Source organism: Macrotis lagotis, chromosome 2, assembly GCF_037893015.1.
Source record: "Macrotis lagotis isolate mMagLag1 chromosome 2, bilby.v1.9.chrom.fasta, whole genome shotgun sequence".
In the NCBI taxonomy this organism is placed as follows: Eukaryota; Metazoa; Chordata; class Mammalia; order Peramelemorphia; family Peramelidae; genus Macrotis; species Macrotis lagotis.
The window spans coordinates 233,004,515-233,029,709 of record NC_133659.1 but is presented as its reverse complement, the minus strand read 5'-3'; the positions used below and the strand labels follow the sequence as shown (position 1 = coordinate 233,029,709).

Genomic DNA, 25,195 nt, shown 5'->3' with positions numbered 1-25,195 from the left:
TAGACAAGTCCTTTAAAATCTTCTGACCTCTTTTTTCAACTGCAAAATGAGTAAAATAACAGTACCACCTCCCAGGATAGTTGTGAGGATCAAGTGAAATAATATTTGTAAAGCTCTTAGCAAACACAGTGCCAGGCAGGTACACTGTAGGCAAGCTATAGAAATTTTTATTCCTATTCTCCTCCTCTTTCATATGGCTTCTGATGGGATTTTTCAGTTAAGCAAACAAATGTTTAGTGTACTGGGGATACAAAACAAGAAAAATTCTCTACACTTAGAAGTTTACATTCCATTGGAAAGACAAAAAATGAACAAAAGTGAATTCAAAGTATCTGCAGAACACTAAACATTTATTTGCTTACTTGAAGTAACACAGACTTTGGGATAAGCTATTGTTTAAAAAAGTTTATATATTATTATTTACTGAAAATATCTGCCTTAACTCCATTTATTTAGTGAAAATCAATTTGGTTAATACATATTTCAGCCTGCTTTCATGTCCAACAAATCTCTTTTTGAATTCATTAATTTAGAGACCTGAGAGATTATCTTGTCCAATTTCTTGATGCCCAGAGAGATCAAAAAAACCTGCCCAATGTGACAAAAGTCATAAATAGAAGAACTGGGATTCAAGTCTACGACATGTGACTCTAAAGAGAATACTCTTTCCACTATATGATAGAATTCTCTTTCATTAGTTTTACTGTTTGGCCAAAAAAAAAAAGATCACTTCCTGGCACATTTACAACATCAACTGAAGTACCTATGATTTAGTATTTGCCAAAAAAGACTATCATGGAAGGACACCAGATTTAGAAATAAAAGATGACATCATAAATAAATTAGAAGAGCAATTACCTTTCAGACCTTCCTGACTTTCCATCTATTGTGGAAGATTTCATGAACAAAGGATAGACAGATCACAGAAAATAAAATAGGTAATTCTGATTATATAAAATTAACAAAATTTTGCACAAAAACAAAACTATGGATGTAAAATTAGAAAATAGCCAAATGGGGAAAATTTCTCTACTAAAAAGTCTTGCTTCCAAGAAGAGAGATTTAAATTAGAGAACTGATCCAAAAAATAATAATATCTGATCTTTAAATGGTAATAGGTCAAGCAGATAGTTTTCTAAGGGAGGAAACTAAGTCATCAAAAGCCCTATGAAATGAGAAGAGAATGGAATAATTCTTCATGTAGTTTACAAGTATTTTATAATGATTATTTCATTGATCCTCCCAACAATCCTGTGGGAAGGGGGAGGGGGGCAAGAAGCGAGGGGAGGGACATTCTTCCTGGCTGATATCCAGGTCCATCCTGAAAATCAGACAGATAAATCCCACCTTCTGATAGTGGAAAGTATCAGAACCCCTTGTCCAAGACTTCATTTTGGGGGTTCAGTTTTCTAGCCCACCCCTCCAATCACACCTTTGAAATTAGAAAGTTTAGTGATATGTCATTTACATACAGCATTTATCTATTATGTCACCTAAATGACACATGGAAAAAAATTGTTACTAATTACTAATAACAAGAAAAATGAAAATTAAAAAGAAACTTTTGAGGGCACACTTCATACCTATTAGATTCAAAACGTTGACAAAAAGGGAAAGGAACAAATGCTGGATGGGGCTGTGAGGAAAACAGTTAAATTTGATGCACTGCTAAGGCTGTGAATTGATTATTGATGATAACAACAATACCACGTCGGAAGGACAAAAAAGTGAAAAATCATTCACGGGGAAGTCTCAAAACAGTCTATGAATTGAACTCAAATCCAAAAGCTCATAGAAGAGATTAAAAAAAGAATTTAAAAACCAAAGAAAAGGGTGGCTAGGTGGCCCAGTGGATAAAGCACCGGCCCTGGAGTCAGGAGTACCTGAGTTCAAATCCGACCTCAGACACTTAATTACCTAGCTGTGTGGCCTTGGGCAAGCCACTTAACCCCATCTGCCTTGCAAAAAAAAAAAAAAACAAGAAAAGAGGAAAAAATGGAAAGAAGAAATGAGTCATCAGGAAAATTATGAAAAATTGATGAGAGAATTCAACACTTTTAAAAAGGAAACACAAAGGTAACTGAAGAAAATAAAACCCTAAAAAGTAGAATTGAATAAATAGTGACCAAAGAATCTACAAGATTACAAGATTCCATCAAACAAAATAAAAAGGTTGAAAAAATTAAAGAAAACCTAAAGTGCCTTTTAGGAAAAACAAATGACTTGGAAAACAGAGCCAAGAAAGAGAATCTACAAATCATCAAACTAGATTAAAAAAAATAACCTAGAAAACAAACTGTTTTCTTCAGCAGACTAACCCCTCTATCTTCAGTCTCTCCCTATCTAATTCCCTACTTTCTACAGATATACCCTTGTTTCCCCCATCCTCAAAAAAGTCTAATTGATCTATCCATTCAAGCTATTGTCCTCCATCTCTCCTCCCCTTTGATATTAAATTCCTTGGGACAGCTGTGAACAGTAGAGAACTCCATGTACTCCTTTCTCATTCTTAACTCTTTATAAAGTGGTTTCTTAATTCAATATCTAACTGAACATGCTCTCCCCAAGCTACCAATAATCTCTTAATGCTTAATGATTTTTCATCAATTCTCATCATCCTTTTCTCATTTTGTGATATCTCTTTCTCCTGGTTCCCATCCTCTCTCTTTTACCACTTTGCATTGCTGGGTATATATTCTAACTGTGGGTATCTATCCTGGATTCCCTTCTCTTTTTCCTTTTATACTATTTTACTGGGTGATCTCATCAGCTCTCAGTTTTGATTATTTGCATTACAAATGACTTTTAAATCTATTTCTCCAGGCTTAATCTCTCTCCAGACCTTTAGACTCATTTCTCCATCTACCTTTAAAAGATCCTAAATGCACCATGTCCAAAATTGAATGCATTATGATTTCCCTAAAAACCTTCCTCTTTTCCTTAACTTCCCTATTACTAGTGAGGGGGCCACTATTCTCAGTCACTCAGGCTTCCACCTAATTGTCTTCCTCAACTCCTCAATCTCTCTTACCTTCAAGTGCAATCAATAATGATAACTCTAGGGCCCTCATCCCCTCATACCTGAATTATTGTAACAACCTGCTACTTGGCCTCTATGCTTTGTGTTTGTCTCTACTCTTGCACATCCTTCACTCACCTGTTAATCTGACTTCTGTACTCAATAAACCCAAAAAAAGTAGAATGACAATCCTATTACCTCTACAATAACTTATAAAATCCTCTGGTCTTTAAAACTTTTCATAACTTAAGCACCACCTAGTTTTCCAGTCTTTTTACACCATATTCTTTCCTGCATACTCCGCAATTCAGTGATAGGTACCTCTTTGTCCAAGATATGCCAGTTTCTGACTATGAACACTTCACTAAAATACCATTTCATCCTTCTGCTTTTTAACTTCTCTAGTTTTCTTCATGTGTCAGCTTAAGCTGAAAAAGGCCTTTCCCAGACCTCCTTAATTTTAGTGATACTCTGTCAGTATCAGAGAAACTTACTAGATACATGACCATAGGGGAAACCATTCTTTGATTCTTAGTTTCTGCAACAATAAAATGGGAGAGTATCTACCTAGCTCATAGAAACATTTTAGGAAAAATGTCAATCTTCAAATGTTCAAAAATATTAATTATTATTATGCCATTATTACTACCTATAGCTTGAACCTAAGGTTCATTCTTTTTAATGTCTTAGATGACAGCAAATTGTATTCCTTTGACTGAAGATTTGATTTTTTTAAAAAAAAGTTGTATCACAAGAGAACACAGATTTAGAGTTGCAGGAACCTTAGATATTATAATATCTAGACAAGAGATTCTCAACGGGAAATAAACCTATTTTAAATATTTTGATGAACTTATTTCAAAATAACTGACTTCCTTTGTAAAATGTATCCTTTTTGGTATGGTACTCATTTACATTTGAATGATATTAGAGATTTGTATGGGTCACTTATGTGCAAATCATTTTTTTATGATTCAAGAGGAGAAGATAGCAATATTTAAAGAGCATTCCTTAGTTTTTTCCTATACAGACTTTTGGATAAGATGAATATTCTCATCCTGATAGCTTATATAAGAAAGTCTTCATGTCCTGCCATAACTTATTAATAGAAGCTAAAATTTGATTAAAATGATGGGGACCTCTAATTGTCTTATTACTAGATTTCCTCAATATGGAATGGTATGACAATTCCTAGTCCAAGAACCAATAGAATTCCAAAATAATAGAGAAAAATTGCCCTTAAATTCCTGAAATAAGTTTAATGTTATGCAAATTAATACTCTAATCCTAATTCAATCTACATTTGTGGAAGGAGTTCATCACAATAATGAAATTACATTGTCAATACAATTTACAAGTTAAGAGGTTTGGATGCATGGCTCCTACTAGTAATTCATTTTTTGTTGTTTTTTTTTTAACATGACACTTATTACTTGCTCAGTTATCTAAAGAGTGGTTCCAAATAATTCCAGGTATTTCATGGGTATGAGAAAACTCAGAAGCTCCAGCAACTTACTCTGGGTCCGTTTCTACCACCAAACACACTCTAAAGACTAATAATCATCCAGATAAACATTCACTTAGTTTTTTGGACTCCTGCCCTGTCTACTATCCTCTATCCCAAGAAGGAAGAAAGAGTGCCAGCTATGGGCAACAAATTCCTAAACTCATGACAAATTCATGCAGAGTCTTCAGGGTAAGGATAAGATAAAGATATGGAAAAGAAATAAGTTGATGAAAAATGTTATCAGACAAAAGGGTAAGGTAGGAAAAGGGAAAAAAAACACTGGCAGCAAATTGTGAGTATTAAGGTTCAAAGAAGGTAAAAATTAATAAGAAAACCATGCTGTGGAGCATCTATTAAAAAAGATAAATAGAAACCCAATCCTGACAACATCAATATTTAACAATTACTTTTTTATTTTTGTAATATAAATTTCATTAAACAAACATCTATTTTCTATTATATATGACTTTTTCCACAGTATTCAAAGACATTGAATACAGTGATCCTTGTAACATAAGCACATATGACTACCTATGTAGTAATTCCCGCTGGGATAAGCCAAGTGCCTATGAGGAAATAATCCCAAGAGGCAAACCTTGCAAACAAAATCTATGAAGTAATATGTCATATATAAGAATAAACAAAAATATTAATAACATATTTCATCTATTTAATAATGGATGAATTTATGAGTCAACTAGGTGGCAAAAAAATCCATAATCTCACTAGAAATTAAATCAAAAATCAAATTAAAATTACTATCAGCTCAACAGATTTCTTTTTAAAACTACAGAACAATATCAATCACAACATATTCACTGAACATCAATATGTGGATTTGACCTCAATAGTCTTAAAGGTAAATAATCTTATAAAACATGAGGCTGTATTAAGCTATCAAAGGGAAGACTAGGAGGAAGAGGAATTTATAGGAAAATGTGGATAACTTTTCTGTATGTGACTAAATATAAACAATAGAACTTATTTCAAAAATTAGAAAGTAACACAGGTTACTGGTAGGAATAAGCAGAATTTTGTTTAATCTTTCACATCATACCCCCATCCCAATAAATTTACTAAAATAAATCAAAACATTACAGTATTGTAATTATATTGTATATATTGTTATATTTTAACTCTGTATGAATCACATTGGGATTGAACTAGCAGTAAAACAGATAGTCTATAAAATGACTCCTGGCTTCAGAAAAGCTATACTATTTAATTTTTATACTTCTTCCTTAAGTTGAACATTTACTTTCATTTGTAAGGAGAATATACTCACATGTGTGGGTTTTGGACTACTGAAGTATTCAGGGTAAATCGTGCTGTAGATTTGAAAGGTGGATTTGCAAAATTCAGCTTCAGTGCTTTCCGTTTGCCTAGAAAATGCAGATGAGAAATGTAAATATGTACCATAAATAAGGACAGCCTATTTAGAGAGCATAAGACATACAGAGACCCAGGAAAAAGCATTGGTGGGGGGGGGGTGCATAATTGTCCCTCCCCCTACCCACAGAAAAGACAAGAAAAACAAACCCCATTACAATATGCATAGTCATTCAAGAGAAAAAGGAAGAAAGAGGAAGGGAGGGAGGGAGGGAAGGAAGAACACTGAATCCATCTTTTGTCTATCTGGATAGTGATAACATGTTTCAACATCAGCCCTTTGAAATTGTGGCTGGTCAATGTGTTGATTAGAGTTCCTAAGGTTTTCAGAGTTGACTGTCCTTAAGATATTGCTATCACTGTATAAATGATTCTGGTTGTTTTACTTCACTCTTCATCAATCAGTTCATAATCATCTTCCCAAGTTTTCCTGAAACCACTACCATCATCATTTCTTACAGCACAGCAGTTATCCATCACATTTATATATCATAATTTATACAGTCTATCACTAAATGCTAAATACCTCTGTGTTCCAATGTTTTGCCACCACAGAAAGAACTCCTCTAAATATTTTTATAAATGTGATTCCACTGTCTAGGTCTTTGAACTCTTTTGTATGAGGATCTAGTAATACTGGGTTAAAGGTTTAATAGCTTTCTGGGCACAGTTCCAGATTGCTTTATAGAATGACTGGACCAAGTTGACAGCTACACCAATAGTGCTTTAGTGTACCTAACATCCCCTGCAGCTATTGTTTTCCTGTCTTGTCATCCTAACCAGTCTGATGGGAGTAAGATGGTATCTAAAAGACATTTTAATTTGTATTTCTTTAATTATTAATAATTTAGAGTACTTTTTCATATAGCTGTGGACAGCTTGAGTTTTGTCCTCTGAAAATTGCCTATTTATAAATCAGAGTTTTCATTCTTACAAATTTGACTCAGTTCCATATATTTATCTTGAAAGCAGACCTTTATCAGACAAACTTGCTATTTTCCCAATTTCCTGCTTCTCTGATTTTCTTTGCACAAAAGATCTTAAATTTTTTATAATCAAATTGTATATTTTACTTCTTTTGAATCTATCTCTTGTTTGGTCATGAACTCTTATCCATACATCTGACAGGTAATTTCTTTCATGTTCCTCTCATTTGCTCATGATATTGTTCTTTATGCATAAATCATATCTATTTGGGGCCTATTTTAGTTTAGTAAACAGTATGAAATATTTGTATGCATCAGTTTCTCCCCTAAATTTTGTTGAGAAGTCAGTTCATAGGGTTTATCAAACATTAAGTTACTGCACTCATTTGTGTCTGAATGTTGTATGCCTAATTTATTCCACTGATCTAATTTTCTATTTCCTACTGAGTACCAAATTGTTTTTACAATCATAGTTTTGGAGTATAAGCTTTGGAGATCAGTACAACAAGATTTCTTTCTTTCCATCACTTTTCATTGTTCCCTTGATATTCTTTATCTTTTGTTTTTCCAGATGAATTTTGCGATTATTTTTTCTACCTCTATGAAGTTGCCCTTTGTTAATCTGATAAGTAAAGCACAGAATAACTATTATTCAAGGTAGTACTTTTATTATATATTGGCTTATCCTATTTGTGGGCAATAAATTTTATGTCTATTTAAGATCTGATTTTATTTGTGTAGTGATTTGTCACATTGAGTAATAAGAAGACTAGACATTTTCCTCTAACTTCTCTAATGTCTCAAACCATGCAACAAAAATCATGCAACATAGGAAAAAAAAACGGTCATCTGTCTCTATGGTCTAGGACATCCAGAATCCAAAAAAAAGGTAAAAAATATATGACACAATCGAAAAAACATACCGAAGCTTCCTTAACCCTGATTTAACCAGCAATCCTCTGCCAATTCTCTGCCAACTCTCAAGCTACAGGTAGCAAAAATGTACTAGCAGATCCAAGTATCTGATACAAAAAAACCCCACACTTACCCCAGGTTTCCCTTTCCCTCTTTTGGGTGAATGACTAAAATCTGGCAAGTCTCACCATAGAATCAAAAGAGAGAACAAATAAAAGTGAAACAGAAGAAGCAAAAAACAGTTCCGTTACAAGAAAATATGCTCACTATGCAAGCAAAACAATGATCTTGAAGATAAGTTATAGAAACAACCTAAGGATTGCAGGTTTTCCAGAAGAACCTGGCAAGACAAACAAAAATTTAATATATAATGCAGGACATAAAAGAAATGACCTAAAATTTGTGAACAAAGAAATTTAAATACTAAAATTGAAACAGGAAAAAAAAACCAAGCTTATAAAAGTTTGTAAAGTCACATAGTAGTTAAATTAACAATTAAATTTCAGAGAGAACAAGTAATGAAATTCATTAAAAGAAATACCTTCAAATACAAAAGAAAGAAAACTCAAGTAACACAAGACTATTCTGTACCCACCAGAAAAAGGAGAAAATGGAATGTGTTCTAAAGAGTAATAGTATACAAGATGCAACCCAGGGAAATATCTGCAAATCTGAGCTTAACCAAACAAAGAAGAGAGATGGATATTTAATAAGTCATTTGAAGCATTTTTATACTTCAACTGAAGATATTTGCTTCTCAAATACCTCAAACAAACATACATATGTACATACATAAAGCAGCAGCAATAAAGAGTAGGGCCTGAGCAATAATGGACAGAACCTGATGAAACTTCCTTCTGGTAAATTAATGCTTTTTTTGATTTTTTTAATAGGACCACACTATAACATTAAAGTATACATGAAGAGAGAAGGAAGGAGGGGGGATAGAGAGGTATTTATAATGTGCTGGGGTCAAAGGAAAGACTAGCAATTAGTGAAGGAGATTCCTCTAGTCTCAAAAAAAAAAAACGGAAGAGTTAATAGGGGATCAGAAGAGGAAAGGGGGGCAAAAATTAAAAAGGGAAGAAGAAAGGGGTTTTGCTTGGTGGTGGAAAGTAATGGGAATGACACCTTTAAGAAGATAAGAGCAAAGTAACAGAAGAAAACCTACTATGTTTACAATAGATAAGGAACAAAAGTTGTAATTTGAAAAAAGTTATTAGATACAAATGGAGGAAAATAAAAACCCAATTCTCATAACTTTAAATATAAATGGCCTAAATACAATAAAAGCAACAAATTGGATAAGAAAGGAAAACTCTAAATTTTGTTTATACAAAACACTTTTAAAAAACAAAGACAACAATGAAACTGAAAGGATGGAGAACAATTTACTATTTATCAAGTAAATTCAAAAAAGCTAGAGCTACAATCATGCTAACAAAGCAAAAAAACAGTCAAAAAATAAAAAGGTAAAAAAGAAGCTATGTTAAGCTGAAGGAATCATAGTCAAAAACCAATAGGAGTAATAAACTTATACAGCCTAAATAAATTAGCATTCAATTCATTTAAAAGAAACATGAGTTATTATGAGAGGAGATAATTACACAAAAGTAAAAGGCTATTTCCACTCTTAAGTTTTGGATAAGTCTAAGAAAAAGTTACAAAAAAAAAAAAATTTGGAATTAAAGAAATTTCTGAAGAAACTACAGTTAAAAGAGTCAAGGGGTCTTCTAAATAAGACAGTAAAAGAATATGCATCTTTCTCAGCATCATATGGGAATTTTATAAAACCTGAACACTTATCACTACATAGAGATACTGCAACTAAATGCCAAAAGGGCAGAAAGTTAATACATCCCTTAAAGACCATAAGACAATAGAAATAGTAATTAGCTCATGGACCACAAACAAATGAAGACTTAACGATGAAGCTCTTTTTTTAACTTTTTTTTAAACAATGAAATTCTAATAAAGAAGCAAATGAAGGACAAAAAAAAATGGGAAAACTATGAAAAGGTAATGCTGAAAGAACATAGCACAATTTCTGGGATGCATCTAAAGCATTCCTCAGGGAGAAAATCATATCCTTATAAGCATATTTTAGCAAAACAGAAGAGGATTAATTAAATATGCATTTTCTAAAAAAATTAAAAATTAAACTTAAAATAACCACAAAAGATGAAATATTAACATTTAAAGGGAAAAATGAATTAGAAATTTAAAAACCTCAGAAATCATACATAAAACTAAAAACTGTTACCTGAAAAGTAATAAATTGATTCCAAAAGATTTATAAAGTTAATATGATTGAAAAAGATAGCAGGAAAATCAAATAAATAAAACAGAAAATAAAGAAGGTGATATTGTTGTGGATGAGTTTTGGTGTCTACAAATAGATACTGAGAATTAGTGAAAGGTGCATGAACTGACATAATCTCTGGGATTTAAAAGGCTCAGGATTTATTTTAGAAGATTTAGAAAGTATAAGGGTAGATAGAGCACAGGCCTTGGAATCAGGAGGACCTGAGTTCAAATCCAGTCTTTTTTTTTTTTAAGATTTTTGCAAGACAAATGGGGTTAAGTAGCTTGCCCAAGGCCACACAGCTAGGTAATTAATTATTAAGTGTGTGAGACCAGATTTGAACCCAGGTACTCCTGACTCCAAGGCCGGTGCTTGATCCACTGCCACCTAGCCGCCCCTAAATCCAGTCTTAATAACTGCCTAACTATGGCAATTCATTTGTGCATGTCACTTAACTGCATTGCCTTAAATAAACAGAAATTTTTTTTTTAAAGGGAGGGGATAGTAATGAGATGGGCAGAAAGAGAAGACTGAATGGAGTAAATCACATCTAATGAAGAGGTTCAAAGGACCTACTGCAATAGAGGGGAAGAAGGGAGGAGGTGAGAACCACCTGAATCTTACTCACATCAGATTCGGATCAAAGAGGAATTAACACACACTCAGCTGAGTTTAGAAACTTAACTTACCTTTTAAATATTAAGAGGGGAAAGGGGAAGGGAAGAGGAAAAGAGGGAATAACAGAAGGAAGTGAAGGAAGAAGGGGCAAAGGTTAAGGAGAAATAAAAGGGAAGGGGCTGGATAGAAAGGAGCAAGCACACAAAAGCAGGTAGTATTCATAAGCAAAATACTGGGGGAATAGGAAAAAGGGGGGAAATACAAACAGAGTGAAGAATGGGATATACTCTCCCATAAAACAGCAGTGGATAGCAGAGTAGATTTAAAAAAGCAGAATCCTACAACATGCTGCTTACAAGAAATGTATTTGAACTAGAGAGATACAAACAGAGGGAAGAATGGGATGAACTCTCCCATAAAACAGAAGCAAATAGCAAAGTGGATTGAAAACCAGAATCCTACAATAGACTGCTTACAAGAAACACATTTGAAGAAGAGAGATGCATACAGAGTAAAGGTAAAAGGCTGGAGCAGAAAATACGTTTCAGCTGAAGTGAAAAAGGCAAGGGTAGATAAGGCTTTATCTAGATAAAACAGCTGCAAAAATAGATTTCATTAAAAAGAGATAAGGAAAGAAACTATACCCTCCTAAAAGGTACCATAGACAATGAAGCAATTTCAATACTAAATATGTATGCACGAAGCGGTATAGCATCCAAATTCTTAGAGTAGAAGCTGAATAAGTTACAGGAAGACATAGGCGGCAAAACTCTACTGGTGGTAGACCTCAACTTCCCTCTCTCAGAATTATATAAATCCAACCATAAAATAAATAAGAAGGAAGTTAAGGAGATAAATAGAGGGGAAAATTTAGACATGATAGACATTTGGAGAAAACTGAACAGGGGATAGAAAGGAATACATTTTTTTCTGCAGTACATGGCACCTACACAAAAATTGACCATGTACTAGGGTATAAAGACCTCAATCAAATTCAGAGAGAAAGAAATACTGAATGCATTCTTTTCTGAACATGATGCAATAAAAATCACTTGCAATAATGGGCCATGGAGAGATAAACCTAAAACTAATTGGAACCTAAATAACCTCATTTTAAAGAATGAGTGGATCAAACAACAAACTATAGAAAGAATTAGTGATTTCATCCAAGACAATGATAACAACAAGACAACATACCAAAACTTATGGGGCACAGCCAAGGCAGTCATCAGGGGATATATCTTTAAATGCTTACATAAATAAATTGGAAAAAGAAGAAATCAATGAACTAAACATGCAACTAAAAAAAATTAGAGAAAGAACAAATTAAAATCCCCCAATTAAATACCAGATTAGAAATTCTAAAAATTAAAGTAGAAATTAATAAAATCAAAAGCAAGAAAACTACAGAATTAATAAATAAAACCAAGAGTTGGTTTTATGAAAAAAAATAAAATAGTTGGTTAATTTGATTCGAAAAAATAAAGAAAACCAAATTACTAGTATTGAAAATGAAAAAGGAAAATTCACCACCATTAAGGAGGAAATTAAATAATTTGAGACTATTATGCCTAACTGTATGCCAATAAATTGGATAATCTAAGTAAAATGAATGAATATTTATAATAATATAAATTGCCCAGGTTAAATGAAGAGGAAATTAAATACTTAAATATCTCAGAAAAAATCTCAGAAAAAAAGAAATCCAACAAGTCATCAATGAACTCCCTAAGAAAAAAATCTCCAGGGTCAGATGGATTCACTAGCGTTATCAAACAGTCAAGGAACAATTCATTCCAATTCTATAGAAACTATATGGAAAAATAGGTGAAGATGGAACTCTGCCTAATTCCTTCTATGACATCAATAGGTGCTGATACCTAAACCAGGAAGAGTCAAAACAGAAAATTATAGACCAATTTCCCTAATGAATATGGATGCAAAAACCTTAAATAAAATATTAGCAAAGAAATTAGCAAATTATCAATAGGATAACACACTAGGACCAAGAAGGATTTATTCCAGGAATGCAGAGTTGGTTCAAGATTTAGGAAAACTGTCAGCCTAATTGACAATCAATAACAAACCTAACAGAAATCATTCCTACTAAAAACACTAGAGAGAATAGAAATAAAAGGATTGTTTCTTAAAATGATAAACAGTATCTGTCTGAAACCATCAACAAGATTGTATGCAATGGGGATAAGCTAGGAGCATTCCTAATAAGATCAGGGGTGAAACAAGGATGCCCATACCCTATTCAAATGTTAGCTTCAGCAATAAGAAAAGAAAAAGAAATTGAAGGAATTAGAATTGGGAAGGAAAAAACAAAATTCTCACTCCTTGCAGATGATGTGATGGTATACTTGGAGAACCTTAAAAAATCATCTAAAAAACTACTGGAAACAATTAGCAACTTTAGCAAAGTTGCAGGATATAAAATAAACCCTCAGCATTTCTATGTATTACCAATTAAGATACAGCAGCAAAAGTTAGAAAGAGAAATTCTATTTAACATAACATCAGACAACATAAAATATTTGGGAGTGTACCTGCCAAGGCAGATTCGGAAACTCTATAAAAACAACAATAAAACATTTTTCACAAACAAAATCCGATCTAAATAATTGGGCAAATATAATCATTCATGAATAGGCTAAGCTAATAATAACAAAAATGACAATTCTACCTAAATCAAACTACTTATTTAGTGTCATAGCAAACTCCAAAAAATTACTTTATTGAGCTAGAAAAAAATTGTAACTAAATTTATAAAAAAACAAAAAGTCAAGAATATCAGGATTTAATGAAAAAAATGCAAAAAAGTGCAGTTTAACCTTCCCAGATCTAAAATTATAATATAAAGCATCAGGCATCAAAACTGTCTGGTACTGACTAAGAAATAAGAATGGTGGATCAATGGAATAGTTTAGGTGCAAAAAGATAGCAGGAAATGATTACAATAATCTGCTGTTTAATAAACCCAAAGAGTCTATCTAGCTTTTGGGATAAGAACTCACTCTTCAATAAAAACTGCTGGAAAAACTAGAAGACAGTATGGCAGGAACTAGGATTAGACCAACATCTCACATCCTGCACCAAGATAAGATCAAAATGGGTACCAGGATTTAGACATAAAAGAAAATATTGCAAGCAAATTAGGGGAACAAGGAGTAGTTTACCTATCAGATCTATGGAAAGAGGAGCAGTTTACGACCAAGAGATAGAGAAAATTTAAAAAAAACAAATTGGATAATTTTGAATACATTAAATTAAAAAGCTTTTGCACAAACAAAACCACTCTGACCAAGATCAAGAGAAATGTAACAAACTGGGAAACAAATTTTATAACTAGCATTTCTGACACAAAGGACTCATTTCTAAAATACGTAGAGAACTAAGTCAAATTTATAAAAAAAAACAAAAAAAACAAGCCATTCCCCAACTGCAAAGGCAATTTGCAGATGAGGAAATCAAAGCTATCTGTAGTCATATGAAAAATTGCTCTAAATCAATATTGACTGGAGAAACACAAATTAAAGCATCTTTGAGGTTCTGCCTCACATCTTTCAGATTGGTCAATCTGACCAGAAGGGTCAGATGTTGGAGGGGATGTGAGAAATCTAGGACATTGGTGCACTGTTGGTGGAGCTAAGAACTGATCCAATCTTTCTGGAGAGTAATTTGGAATTATGCCCAAAAGGCAATGAAAATGTGTATACCCCTTTGATCCAGCAATAACCACTACTGGGTCTATATCCTGAAGAGATTATAAAAAAGGGTAAAAACCCCACAGGTACAAAAAGATTTATAGCAGCTGTTTGTAGTGGCAAAGAATTGGAAATCAAGGGGATGTCCATCAATTGGGAAATGGCTGAACAAATTATGGTATCTGCATGTGACGGAACACTATTGTTCTATTACAAATCAGGAGGGATGGGATTTCAGAGAAGCCTGTTAAGACTTGCATGAACTGATGCTGAGTGAGATGAGTAGAACCAAAAGAACGTCACACACCCTAACAATAACATGGGGTGATGATCAACTTTGATGGACTTGCTCACTCCATCAGTGCAATGAACAAGGAAAATTTTAGGGGATCTGTGTTGGAGAATACCATCTGTATCCAGATAAAGAACTGTGGAATTTAAAGAAAACCAAAGATTATTATTTTCAGTTTTTTAAAAATGTTGTCTTATGTACTACATAATTTTAATACATATTTAATGCATATCCTTGAGGAAGAAATAAAATATTAAAGTTTTTTTTCTCTCAACACATTCAATTTTGATATATGCACATATCATGGAAACAAATGTTAAAGACTATCAGACTGCCTTCTCTTGAGGGAAGGGGGAGGGGAGAGAGGAAATGAATTGTAAAATTCAAAAAAATAAAAAAACGATTGGTAGGAACTACTCTTGTATATAAATGAAAAACAAATAAAATATTTATATTAAATAAATAAATAAATAAAAGACCAAATGTCTCTTACTGCATCCAGGCACATATCCATTCATTCTACTCCACATCTGACTACTGGACCCAGATGGTTCTGAAGGACAATGTGAGGCTGGTGGTTTTGTACAGTGTCCACTCACTCAAATCCAATTCACTTGCATGTCATAACATCAACTCCCTGAGATGTCATGATCTTTTTCAAATGAAGGACAGGGTGGCACAGTGGATAGAACATCAACTCTGGAGTCAGGAGGATCTGAGTTCAAATCTGAACTCAGACAATAATTAATTAGCTGTGTGACCTTGGGCAAGTCACTTAACCCCATTGCTTTCACAAAACAAAACAAAAAATAATAATGAGGGACAAATATCAACAAAAATCGACGGGGGGGGGGCGGGGGCTAGGTGGCATAGTGGATAAAGCACCGGCCTTGGAGTCAGGAGTACCTGGGTTCAAATCCGGTCTCAGACACTTAATAATTACCTAGCTGTGTGGCCTTGGGCAAGCCACTTAACCCCATTTGCCTTGCAAAACCCTAAAAACAAAAACAAAAAGAATCGACAAAGGGTACCTTGATGGCTCAGTGAATAGACTCCAGTGGACCTGGAGGCAGAAAGAGCAGAGTTCAAATTTGTTCTTTGATTCATAGAAGCTGTGTGACCAGGGCAACTCACTTAACCTCTCTTTGCCTTAATTCACTAGAAACAGAAATAGCAAATCACTCCAGTATCTCTGCCAAGAAAACCTTAAATGGGGATCATAAAATCAGATACAACTGAAAAAAAAACTAAACTTTTACTTAGCAAAAGAGTGAAGTGAAAGTACCTGTGCTTTATGAAAATCACTATGGTAGCGGATTGGAATGGGAAAGACTTGAGGCAAGCAGACATATCAGCAGGGAAACTTTTTGGCTTTTGTTAACCCCAGAACAGCATCTGACACACAAAAGGTGCTTAATAAATATTTGACTTGATAAAGGTGATCATAAAAGATAAAATGGATAATTCTGACTACATGAAATTGAAAAGCATTGGCACCAACATGTTAAGTAGGATTAATAAGGGAAATAAGGAATTTGAGGGGAGAGGGAGAAGAGATCATTGTATCAAATCTACCTGATGAAGGTCTGTTAAACAAAATAGATCAGTAATCAATGCAAATATGTATGACCAAAAACCATTTCCAATGATAAGTTACCAAAGATTAGAAACAAAAAAAAAATATCCTGAAAAGAATTGCAAACTATGATAACCACATTGAAGAATTCTACCAATGAATAACAAAATTGCAAGGTTGCAGAACCTTTTTCATCCCAAGGTCATTTGGATATTTATAACATCATGAGGGTCATACAAAAGTTATCTCAAGTTAAAAATTAGCCCTTACTGAACTCCTAGATTTATTGAATTTTGAGTCCAGCCTGCCTCCTGCTGCAATTACCTTAGCTCAATGATCACCTTACCAGATCAGGTAGATCAAATTATGCTGAGGTTCATATAAGGCCCAATGATCCTCCCTCAGCTCTAAGGCAGCAGCAGCAGCAAGAGCTGCCATCATTGGATAAGCAGTAAAGAAATGGGCATATGGGTTTGTTTGGGGATCAGGATCCCCAATAGTGGGCTGGACTTTCAAAGGGAGACAGAGTCCTTCAACTGAGTACAGAGTAAACTTTTAATGGAGCAGGAGGACAGGTAATTAGGTATGGATTAATGGGGGGGGGCAGCAACTCAGAGAGCAAAGATAAGGTAAATGGAGTAAATAGATGAGGAGTGTAGAAAGCTATGGGGGTATAGGTTACAGAGCTAAAACAAGGTAATAAAGGACATAATAGTGGTGGGTTTGTTTTGGCAAGGCAATGGGGTTAAGTGACTTTGCCCAAAGTCACACAGCTAGGTAATTATTAAGTGTCCGAGGCTGAATTTGAACTCAGGTCCAAGAGTTGGTACTTTATTCACTGTGCCACCTAGCTCCCTAGGACATGTAGTGTTAATGTAAAGGCCAGCTCAGAAGTTAACTATTTTAACCTAGTCATTGCCAAGAGGTTAGAAATAAACTATAGGAGAAGTTTGTGCCTGGGTGAAAAGATCCTGGAATAATATCAAGATTGAGATCATTGTCAAGTCATTTAAGTGTGGCATTTCAAATGCCATTGATGGAACTGAGGATAAGGCAATATATGAAGATAAGGAGATGATGGAACTTCAGTTGCATACCTAAAAGATCTATAATGTTAAAGTGCTGCACTTAATCTGTCAACAAATTTGGAAAACAATCTAAATCCCAATTCTAAAAAGGATAATACCAAAGAACATTCATATCACCAAACAACTGTGTTCATTTTAGATCCCAGCAAGGTTATGCCTAATATTCTGCAAACTAGGCTTCAATCAAATTTGAAGCAAAAATCACCAGAAGAGAACGCAGATTTTTCAAAAAGGCAGAACTAGAGATCAAATTGCCAAATTCTGTAGATTATAAAGAAAATTTGGGAGTTTCATAAAAACTACTAATGTATGACTCACAGGATCACAATAAGTGGTAAATCCTCAAAGATCCCCTGAGGTACCCAAGCAAACCTAGAAGTAACAGTAAGAACAAAACATAGAAGAACTAATTGGTTTAAGATCAGAAAACGAGTATGACAAGGCTATATATATTATCACCTTATTTATTTAACTAATATGCAGAAGCTAGGCTTAATGATTCAAAAGTCAAAATTAAGGGGGCAGCTAAGTGGCACAGTGGATAGAGCACTGGCCCTGGAGTCAGGAGTACCTGAGTTCAAATTCGGCCTCAGACACTTAATAATTACCTAGCTGTGTGGCCTTGGGCAAGCCACTTAACCCCATTTGCCTTTCAAAAACCTAAAAAAAAAAAAAAAAGTCAAAATTAAGGAGAAATATCAACAATTTCAAATATGATGAAAATATCATTCCAATGATAGAAAGAGAAGTCTAAATCCGAATTCTAAGAAGTCTCTTGATGAGGATGTCAAAGGAGAGTGTAAAAGCTGGCTTGAAGCTTAGCATCAAAAAAATAACCAAGATCATGATAAATGGTCCCATCACTTCCTGGCAAACAGAGGAAGAAAAAAATGGAAGTAATGTCAGATTTTATATTCTTGGGTACAAAGACCACTTCAGATGTCACTTCTAGCCATGAAATAAAAGATGTTTGCTCCTTGAAAGGAAAACCTAAGATAAATCTGGATAGTAGAGTCTCACCTTCATCCCCAGAGTCATCTGGGTACAATGACCAGATATGAATCAGGGCAACTGGAGATGGCCCTGGATGCAAGGCAATTGGGATTAAGTAACTTTTCCAAGACCACATAGCTAATATGTGTCAAGTGTCTGAGGTCAAGTGATTGGTTCTCCTGTTTCTGAGGTAATGCTCTATCTACTGTACCACATAACTGCTCCATACTGTCTCTTCTGACAGCAAATTAAAAATCAGGGATATCACCTTGCTGACAAAGGTCAGTATAGTATAGTATGGTGGTTAAGAGCTGTACCACAAAAAAAAGCAACACTTGAGAACTGTGCTGGAGACTTTTAAGAATCCATTGGATCATCAGTCAATACTTAAAGAAAATGGCAAATCACTCTATTATTTTTTCCAAAGAAAATCTCCAATAGTCAGAAAGACAACTGAACAACAACATCAAATGCTTTGGAAGGCCAAATTATATGTGTTGTATGTGTTTGGGAGAAAAAAGAAAGGAGTGAAAGTAAGACATAAGTGATGGGAAAGCCTTCATGGACCAGTTCATCTTATCCTTAAGAAGGAAATTTCACTCAAAGGTATCACAATGGAAGAAAAAAATGAAAGAAAAGATCTCAAGGACAGTTTCAAAAAATTCTTCACAATAATTATTTTCTTTCTCTGAAGATCTACACAACTGTCTAAATATAAATACAAAGTCCCCACCAAAATGAACTATTTGTGATGAGGAAAAGAAGGTATATGGGTGTGGCAGGTATATGGATGTGGCAGAAATGCAAAAGAACAGTATTTTAATGTGTAGAAGTTTAAATCATCAAGATTAAACTCTACTACTCTAAGGTCTCAAAAATGATAATTACACACTAAAAATCATAACTGGACATAACATTGATTGTTTTGGGGGAGAAAAGTAATTATACTTTATGGAACAATAAGAAACATAACTGATGAGTTCTCTAATTCTTCTTCCATATTATGAAAGTTGCTACTTAGTAATTATTTCCAATGTAATCACTTTTTTAAACTAATCTATAACATTTTATTTTAATTGGAATATATATACAGAAAAAAAAAGTTGGAGTAATCTCGGTACACATTGAGTCAACAGCTGCAGCATCATTGCAAAGAACCTGATTAAATGCAAATGTTCATCTGAACCATCAGCAAGGCAGTTTTCTATTTCTGCTGGTTTCTATATGAAGAAGGATTTTTATTTAATAGGGAAAGTCATCTTTTCTCACCATCAATAATGAAGTTGGTTTATAAGCTGAGTTATTCTAGGATGCTCTTCTATTAAAACCTTAACAATGAAAGGAAAACGTTGACCATTTATTTCAAGAGGACCATCTCAGTAAGCTATCTTATCATCTTCTCTGTGAACTCAGATCCCATTCATCAACTGAAGAAATGCAATGACTTTTCAAAAGTCTAAATATCACTATTTATTTTCAAAGTCATTAACATTGACTAACATCTATGTCTCTTCCCAATGCTCAACTTCTCAAAAATCCAAACAACCAATATTTACTGACTAATAATGATTTATTAAGTATCCAAGCACTGTGCCAAGTGCTGGACAAACACACACACACACACACACACACAAAACACAAAAATATTATTCCTGTTCTCAAGGAGGGGAAAGTAAGGTAAACTCAAAGGAGAGAAAGAGGAGGGCTCAACGAAAGAAAATTTGATCCAGGAGGTGCTAAATCTAAGTTAGTCTTCACTTTTAAGATCACTTTGGCAAGGGGAGGAGCCAAGATGGCAGCATGAAGGCAGGAATTCCTAGAAACTCATTCCCCAAAAACTCCAAAAACCATCAAATTATGACTTGAGCCAAAATCTAGAGGGGGTAGAACCAACAGAAAGACTGAGTGATAAATTTCTCAGTCCAAAACAACATGAATCTCCAGGACTAGGGTTTGTTGTACCAGGACTAGGGTTTGGAAAAAACTGCAGCGCAGCACAGCCAGGCCGGGTGCCTGGGTCCGTGGCAGAAAGGGCAGTTAAGTCATCAGGAACAGCTGGAAGGGGTGGTGAGAGAACTCTGCTGCACAAGAGTGAGTACAGAGCAGAGCTCCAGCCTCAGAGTAGTCCTGTTATGAGAACCTGCAGTGAGAGATGGCAGAGCCATCCAGCACATCCAGAACTCTCAGCCCACAGATGGGGGGGGGGGGGGTGGAAGGGAGGGACGGCAGATCTCTCTCTGCTCTCCCTGGGGCAAGACTCAGCTGTTTAACAACACTCAGATCCAGGTTGCAGTTTGGGCCCCCACAACACCACCATAGCAGAGCAGGGACCACCCTCACAGCTCCAAGGGAGAGGGGAGGGCCTGAACACAGGCAGGAGAGCAGTCAGAGCCTCTCATAAGACCTTGAAGGAAATAAGATCCCAGTGGGGTGTCCCAAAAAAAACTCCAAAGCCTTGGAAGTGCAGTAAATCAGTCATAGGCTAAGGAAAGGAGCAAACAAAAGAAAAAGAAGTATTAGACCATAGAAAATTACTTTGTCCCATGGAGGGTCAAAACACATACTCAGATGGATGACAAAATAGAAGCTTCTGTACCCAAAATATCTAAGAGAATTAGAAAATGGGTTCAGGTTATGGATGAGCTCAAACAAAGACTTTGAAAAGCAATTAAGGAAGTAGTGGAAAAATTGGGAGAAGAAATGAGAGTGATGCAGATAAATCATGAGTACCAAATCAGCAACTTGGTGAAAGAAATACAAATAAATACTGAAGAAAATAATGTTAAAAACCAGTTTAGGCCAAATGGAAAAAAGCAACACAAAAGACAAATGAGGAGAAGAATGCCTTAAAAAGCAGAATTGGCCAGCTGGAAAAGGAGATAAAAAAAGTTCTCTGAAGAAAATAACTCCTTCAAATGTAGAATAAAGTAAAAGAAGCTGATGACTTTAAGAGAAATCAGGAAGAAATAAAACTATTCCAAAAAAAGCCAAAAATTAGAAGAAAATGTGAAATATCTCATTGGAAAAACAATCAACCTCAAAAACAGATCCTGGAGAGATAATTTAAAAATTATTGGGCTACCTAAAAGTCACAACTAGGAAAAGCACCTCTAGGTGCTTCATTTTTTGAGCAATAATACAGCAAAATTGTCCTGAAATTCTAGAAGGAAAAGGTAAAATAGAAATTGAGGGAATTCACCAATCACCTCCTGAAAGAAAAGAAAAACTTTCAGGAATATCATAGCCAAATTCCAAAACTCCCAAGTCAAAGAGAAAATACTAAAAGCTGCCAGAAACAAACAATTCAACTACTGTGGCTCTGTAGTCAGGATTATACAGGATCTTGCAGTGTCTACATTAAGGGCTCATAGGGCTTGGATCATGATATTCCAGAAGGCAAAAGATCTTGGTTTACAACTGAGAATCAACTACCTAGCAAAACTGAACATCCTCTTTCAGGGGAAAAGATGGACTTTCAATGAAACAGGGCATTTTCAAATTTTCCTACTGAAACAACCAGAACTGAACAGAAAGACTGATCTCCAAGTACTTGATTCGGGTGGACAAGGACTAATTATAAGAAACTTAATGATGTTGAACTGCTTGTATTCCTGCATAGGAAGAAGACACTCATAACTCACATGAACTTTCTCATTCATAAGAGAAGTTAGAAGGAGCATATATATACAAAGCACAGGAAGGAACTGAATATAATGGTATAATATAGTAATAAGATGGAGTCAATGGGTGATGAAGGAAAGTACTGGGAGGAAGAGAAAGGAGACGAAGAAGGGGCTAACATATTTCACATAAGAGTCAAGAAAAAACTTTTTACAATGGAGTGGAATGAGGGAAGGTGAGGGGGGATGAGTGAGCCTTCATATACACAATTAATAAGTATAGAAATCTACCTTACTATAGAGAAAAAATGAGAGAAAAGGGATGAGATAAGGGGGACAGGGGAGGGGAAGGGAGTGTGGGGGACAGGGGAGGGGAAGGGAATGTAGGTGACAGAAGAGAGGGAAGATTGTGGGAGGGTTATCAGATACAACATACTACTGAGCAGGGGCAGTGTAAAAGAAGAGACAGAATGGATAGATGAGAGTGGAGAGGAATAGAGTGGAAGTACAACTAGTGACAGCAACTGTGGGAAAAATATTGAAGCAACTTCTCTGGTGGCTATGATGGGGAAGGCAACTCATCCCAGAGACAGAGTTATTGGAATCTGAACACAGACTGAAGTACACTACACTTTTTTTCTTACAAGATTACTGTTAATAATATAAAATAAATTTTTAAAAAAGGATTTTAAAAAAGATTACTTTGGCAGTTGAATAGAGGACAAAGTAGAGTGAGGACAGATATGTAAATAGGAGATCAACCAAGAGCATGAGGTATTAAAAGCCTGCTCCAAGGTGGTGGCAATATCAGGAGAAGGGGGGGGGGGCTTCATGAGAGATTAAGAAATTAAAATTAACAAATTCTGGCAAAAACTTGGATATAATAAATGAGAATGTGAAGAATTGAAGAGTTAAAGATTACAAGTAGGTTATGAGCACAGGTGACTGGGGAAAAAGTGCTGTCCTCAGCAGAAATGGTAGAGTTAGGAAGAAGGAATGAAAGATAGTAAGTTCAGTTTTGTTCATGTTGAGTTTAGGATAGCTATTAAACATCTAGTTAGAGAGAAGAGAATTTTTTCTTTTTGTCTTCAACCTTTCCCAAAATAAGGGTCTTTTCCAATAATTCCTGTCTTCACATTATGTGGCCAAAATATTTAAGGTCCATCTGCAGCTTCAGTATTGTGATTGATGTTCAGTTGTCTTTCAGTTATGTCTGACCCTTTGTGACACTATTTGGGGATTTTCTTTGAAAAAAAAACAGGTAACAATTAATGTTGATGATGTGGAAAACACGCAGGGTTAATAACTACAATTAATATTCTTCTGAGCAAAAGACAGCTGGAAATGTGAAACTAGAAGCCGGGAGAGAGGTTACGGCTGGATAAATACCCTAGCATAGAGATGATAATTCAATCCATGGTATTACCCAGTGAAATATTATGGAAAATAGGAGAGGGTCCAAGATAAAGCCTAGAGGGCTATCAATTTTGTGAGCTGAATGAGGATCCAATAAATGAGCCTGAGAAGGAAAAATCAAACAAATAGGAGAACCAGAAGAGGAGCAATGCTATGAAAATCAAAAGAGAAGAAAGGATCAAGGAGAAGCAGATGACCCACAGTATCAAAAACTGCAAAGAGATGAAAAAGGATCAGAATTGAAAAAAAAAAGGCTATTAGATATGGCAAGCAAGAGGATCACTTCAGCTGAGCAATGAAGTAGAAGTCAGGGTGCAAGGGGTTAAGACAGTGAGAGGAAAGGAAATGGAGGCTCCTGTTAATGATGGTCTTCTCAAGGAGTTTAGTCACAAAAGGAAGGAGAGATATGGGGCTATAACTAGTAAAGATCAAGTTTTGAGAACGGGTGAAACAAGGGCATGTTTGCAAGAGATGCAGCCAGTAGATAAGGAGAGATTAAAAATAAGTAGGAAAGTGTAGAGGACAGAGGTGACAATCTGGTGGAGAAAGATCAGATTGAGATCACATGCAGTTAGAGGGGTTTGCCTTGGCCAGGAGAATAGTTTCTTCTTCGTGAGACTGGATTGGAAGGAGATACTGGTAGAATATATCTCAGGGATATGAGATTGGAAAAAAGGGAGATGAAATGACTCAGTAAAAATTCTCAATATTTTTCAGTGACAAGGTTCTCAACTCAAAGAGTAGATGGTTTGTGAGGCGTAAAGAAGTATGAAAGGGTTTGGAAAAACTTCCGTGCTGAGTGGGATAGTGAACTGATTAGAGAGGTATAAAAGGTTTATTTTGCTGTAGTAAAATATCCAGTTTCAATTATGTAAATTTCATATTAAGAAGTATGAAAGACCAGGGAAAATTCAAAGCCATACATTGATACATATTCCAAATGTATATGACCATATCTATGCTCACAAAGAATCCTAGAGGTCAAAAGAACTTAATCCATCATCTATCATCTTTATTTTACAGGTGGAGAAACTGAAATCCAGAATGGTAACTGATCTGCTCAAGGTCATGTTTACCACCACACCAGGACTAGACTAGAATTATTTCTCTTAGGACTACAAGAAGCCTCTTCACAGAATTAATGAGACCTATCTCAGTCCAATGCTGCCAAAACAGAAGAACAAGAACCTCCAATAACATCTTCTATTGATACAGGTAAAGAATCCCCAGGTATAAAACTGCCAACATATAACAACAGGGCTCTCTATCTAAAGGTCATCAGTGCTATAAAGCTCCAGGGATCTGATGACAGTTGTTATTATGTTAATTGGAAAAGTTGTTGTTTAGTTATCTGTATAAATTTTGTTTCAACAAATGGTAAAGTAGATAAATACACTATCACTGAATAACAACAATGTCTGGTATGTTCTAAATGCTTCATACTGTCAGTGTAGATTCAACTTGATATAAAACATTCTATGTGACAATAAATATAAGAGGGCAGTTTTCTGCAGGGGCATGGGGAGAGAAAAGGGAAGGTGGGTGGCAAATTGCAAAATTCAAAACCTTACAAAAATGATAGGTAGAAACTACTATTGTATATAATTGGAAAACTAAATATTTTAAAAAATAAAATCCTAACCACCAATTATAAATCAGAATCTTATTTTTAATGCATGATCTTAGAAAGTTGTCTCAGCCACTGAGGGTTATGTGACTTGCCTATAGTCATATAATTGGTACACATCAGAGGAAAGATTTGATCCCAATTATTTCTGACTCCACTGTAATCTATTCATTATTCCATAGGACCTTATCAAT

The 25,195-nt window shown here is 34.9% G+C and overlaps 1 protein-coding gene across 5 annotated transcripts in view; it reads right to left on the bottom strand.

Annotated features, from left to right (window-relative positions):
* The window catches only part of MAP2K4 (mitogen-activated protein kinase kinase 4), a 181,824-nt gene that overhangs the window by 102,894 nt on the left and 53,735 nt on the right, over positions 1 to 25,195 (bottom strand). For all 5 annotated transcript variants that reach the window (XR_012476011.1, XM_074225137.1, XM_074225136.1 and 2 more), the window contains one exon: positions 5,812 to 5,908. Coding sequence is in view for 3 of the 5 variants with exons in the window: in XM_074225136.1 (XP_074081237.1) it covers positions 5,812 to 5,908 (97 nt within the window). In the remaining 2 variants the exon portion in view is untranslated. The remainder of the gene's footprint in view (positions 1 to 5,811; positions 5,909 to 25,195) is intronic.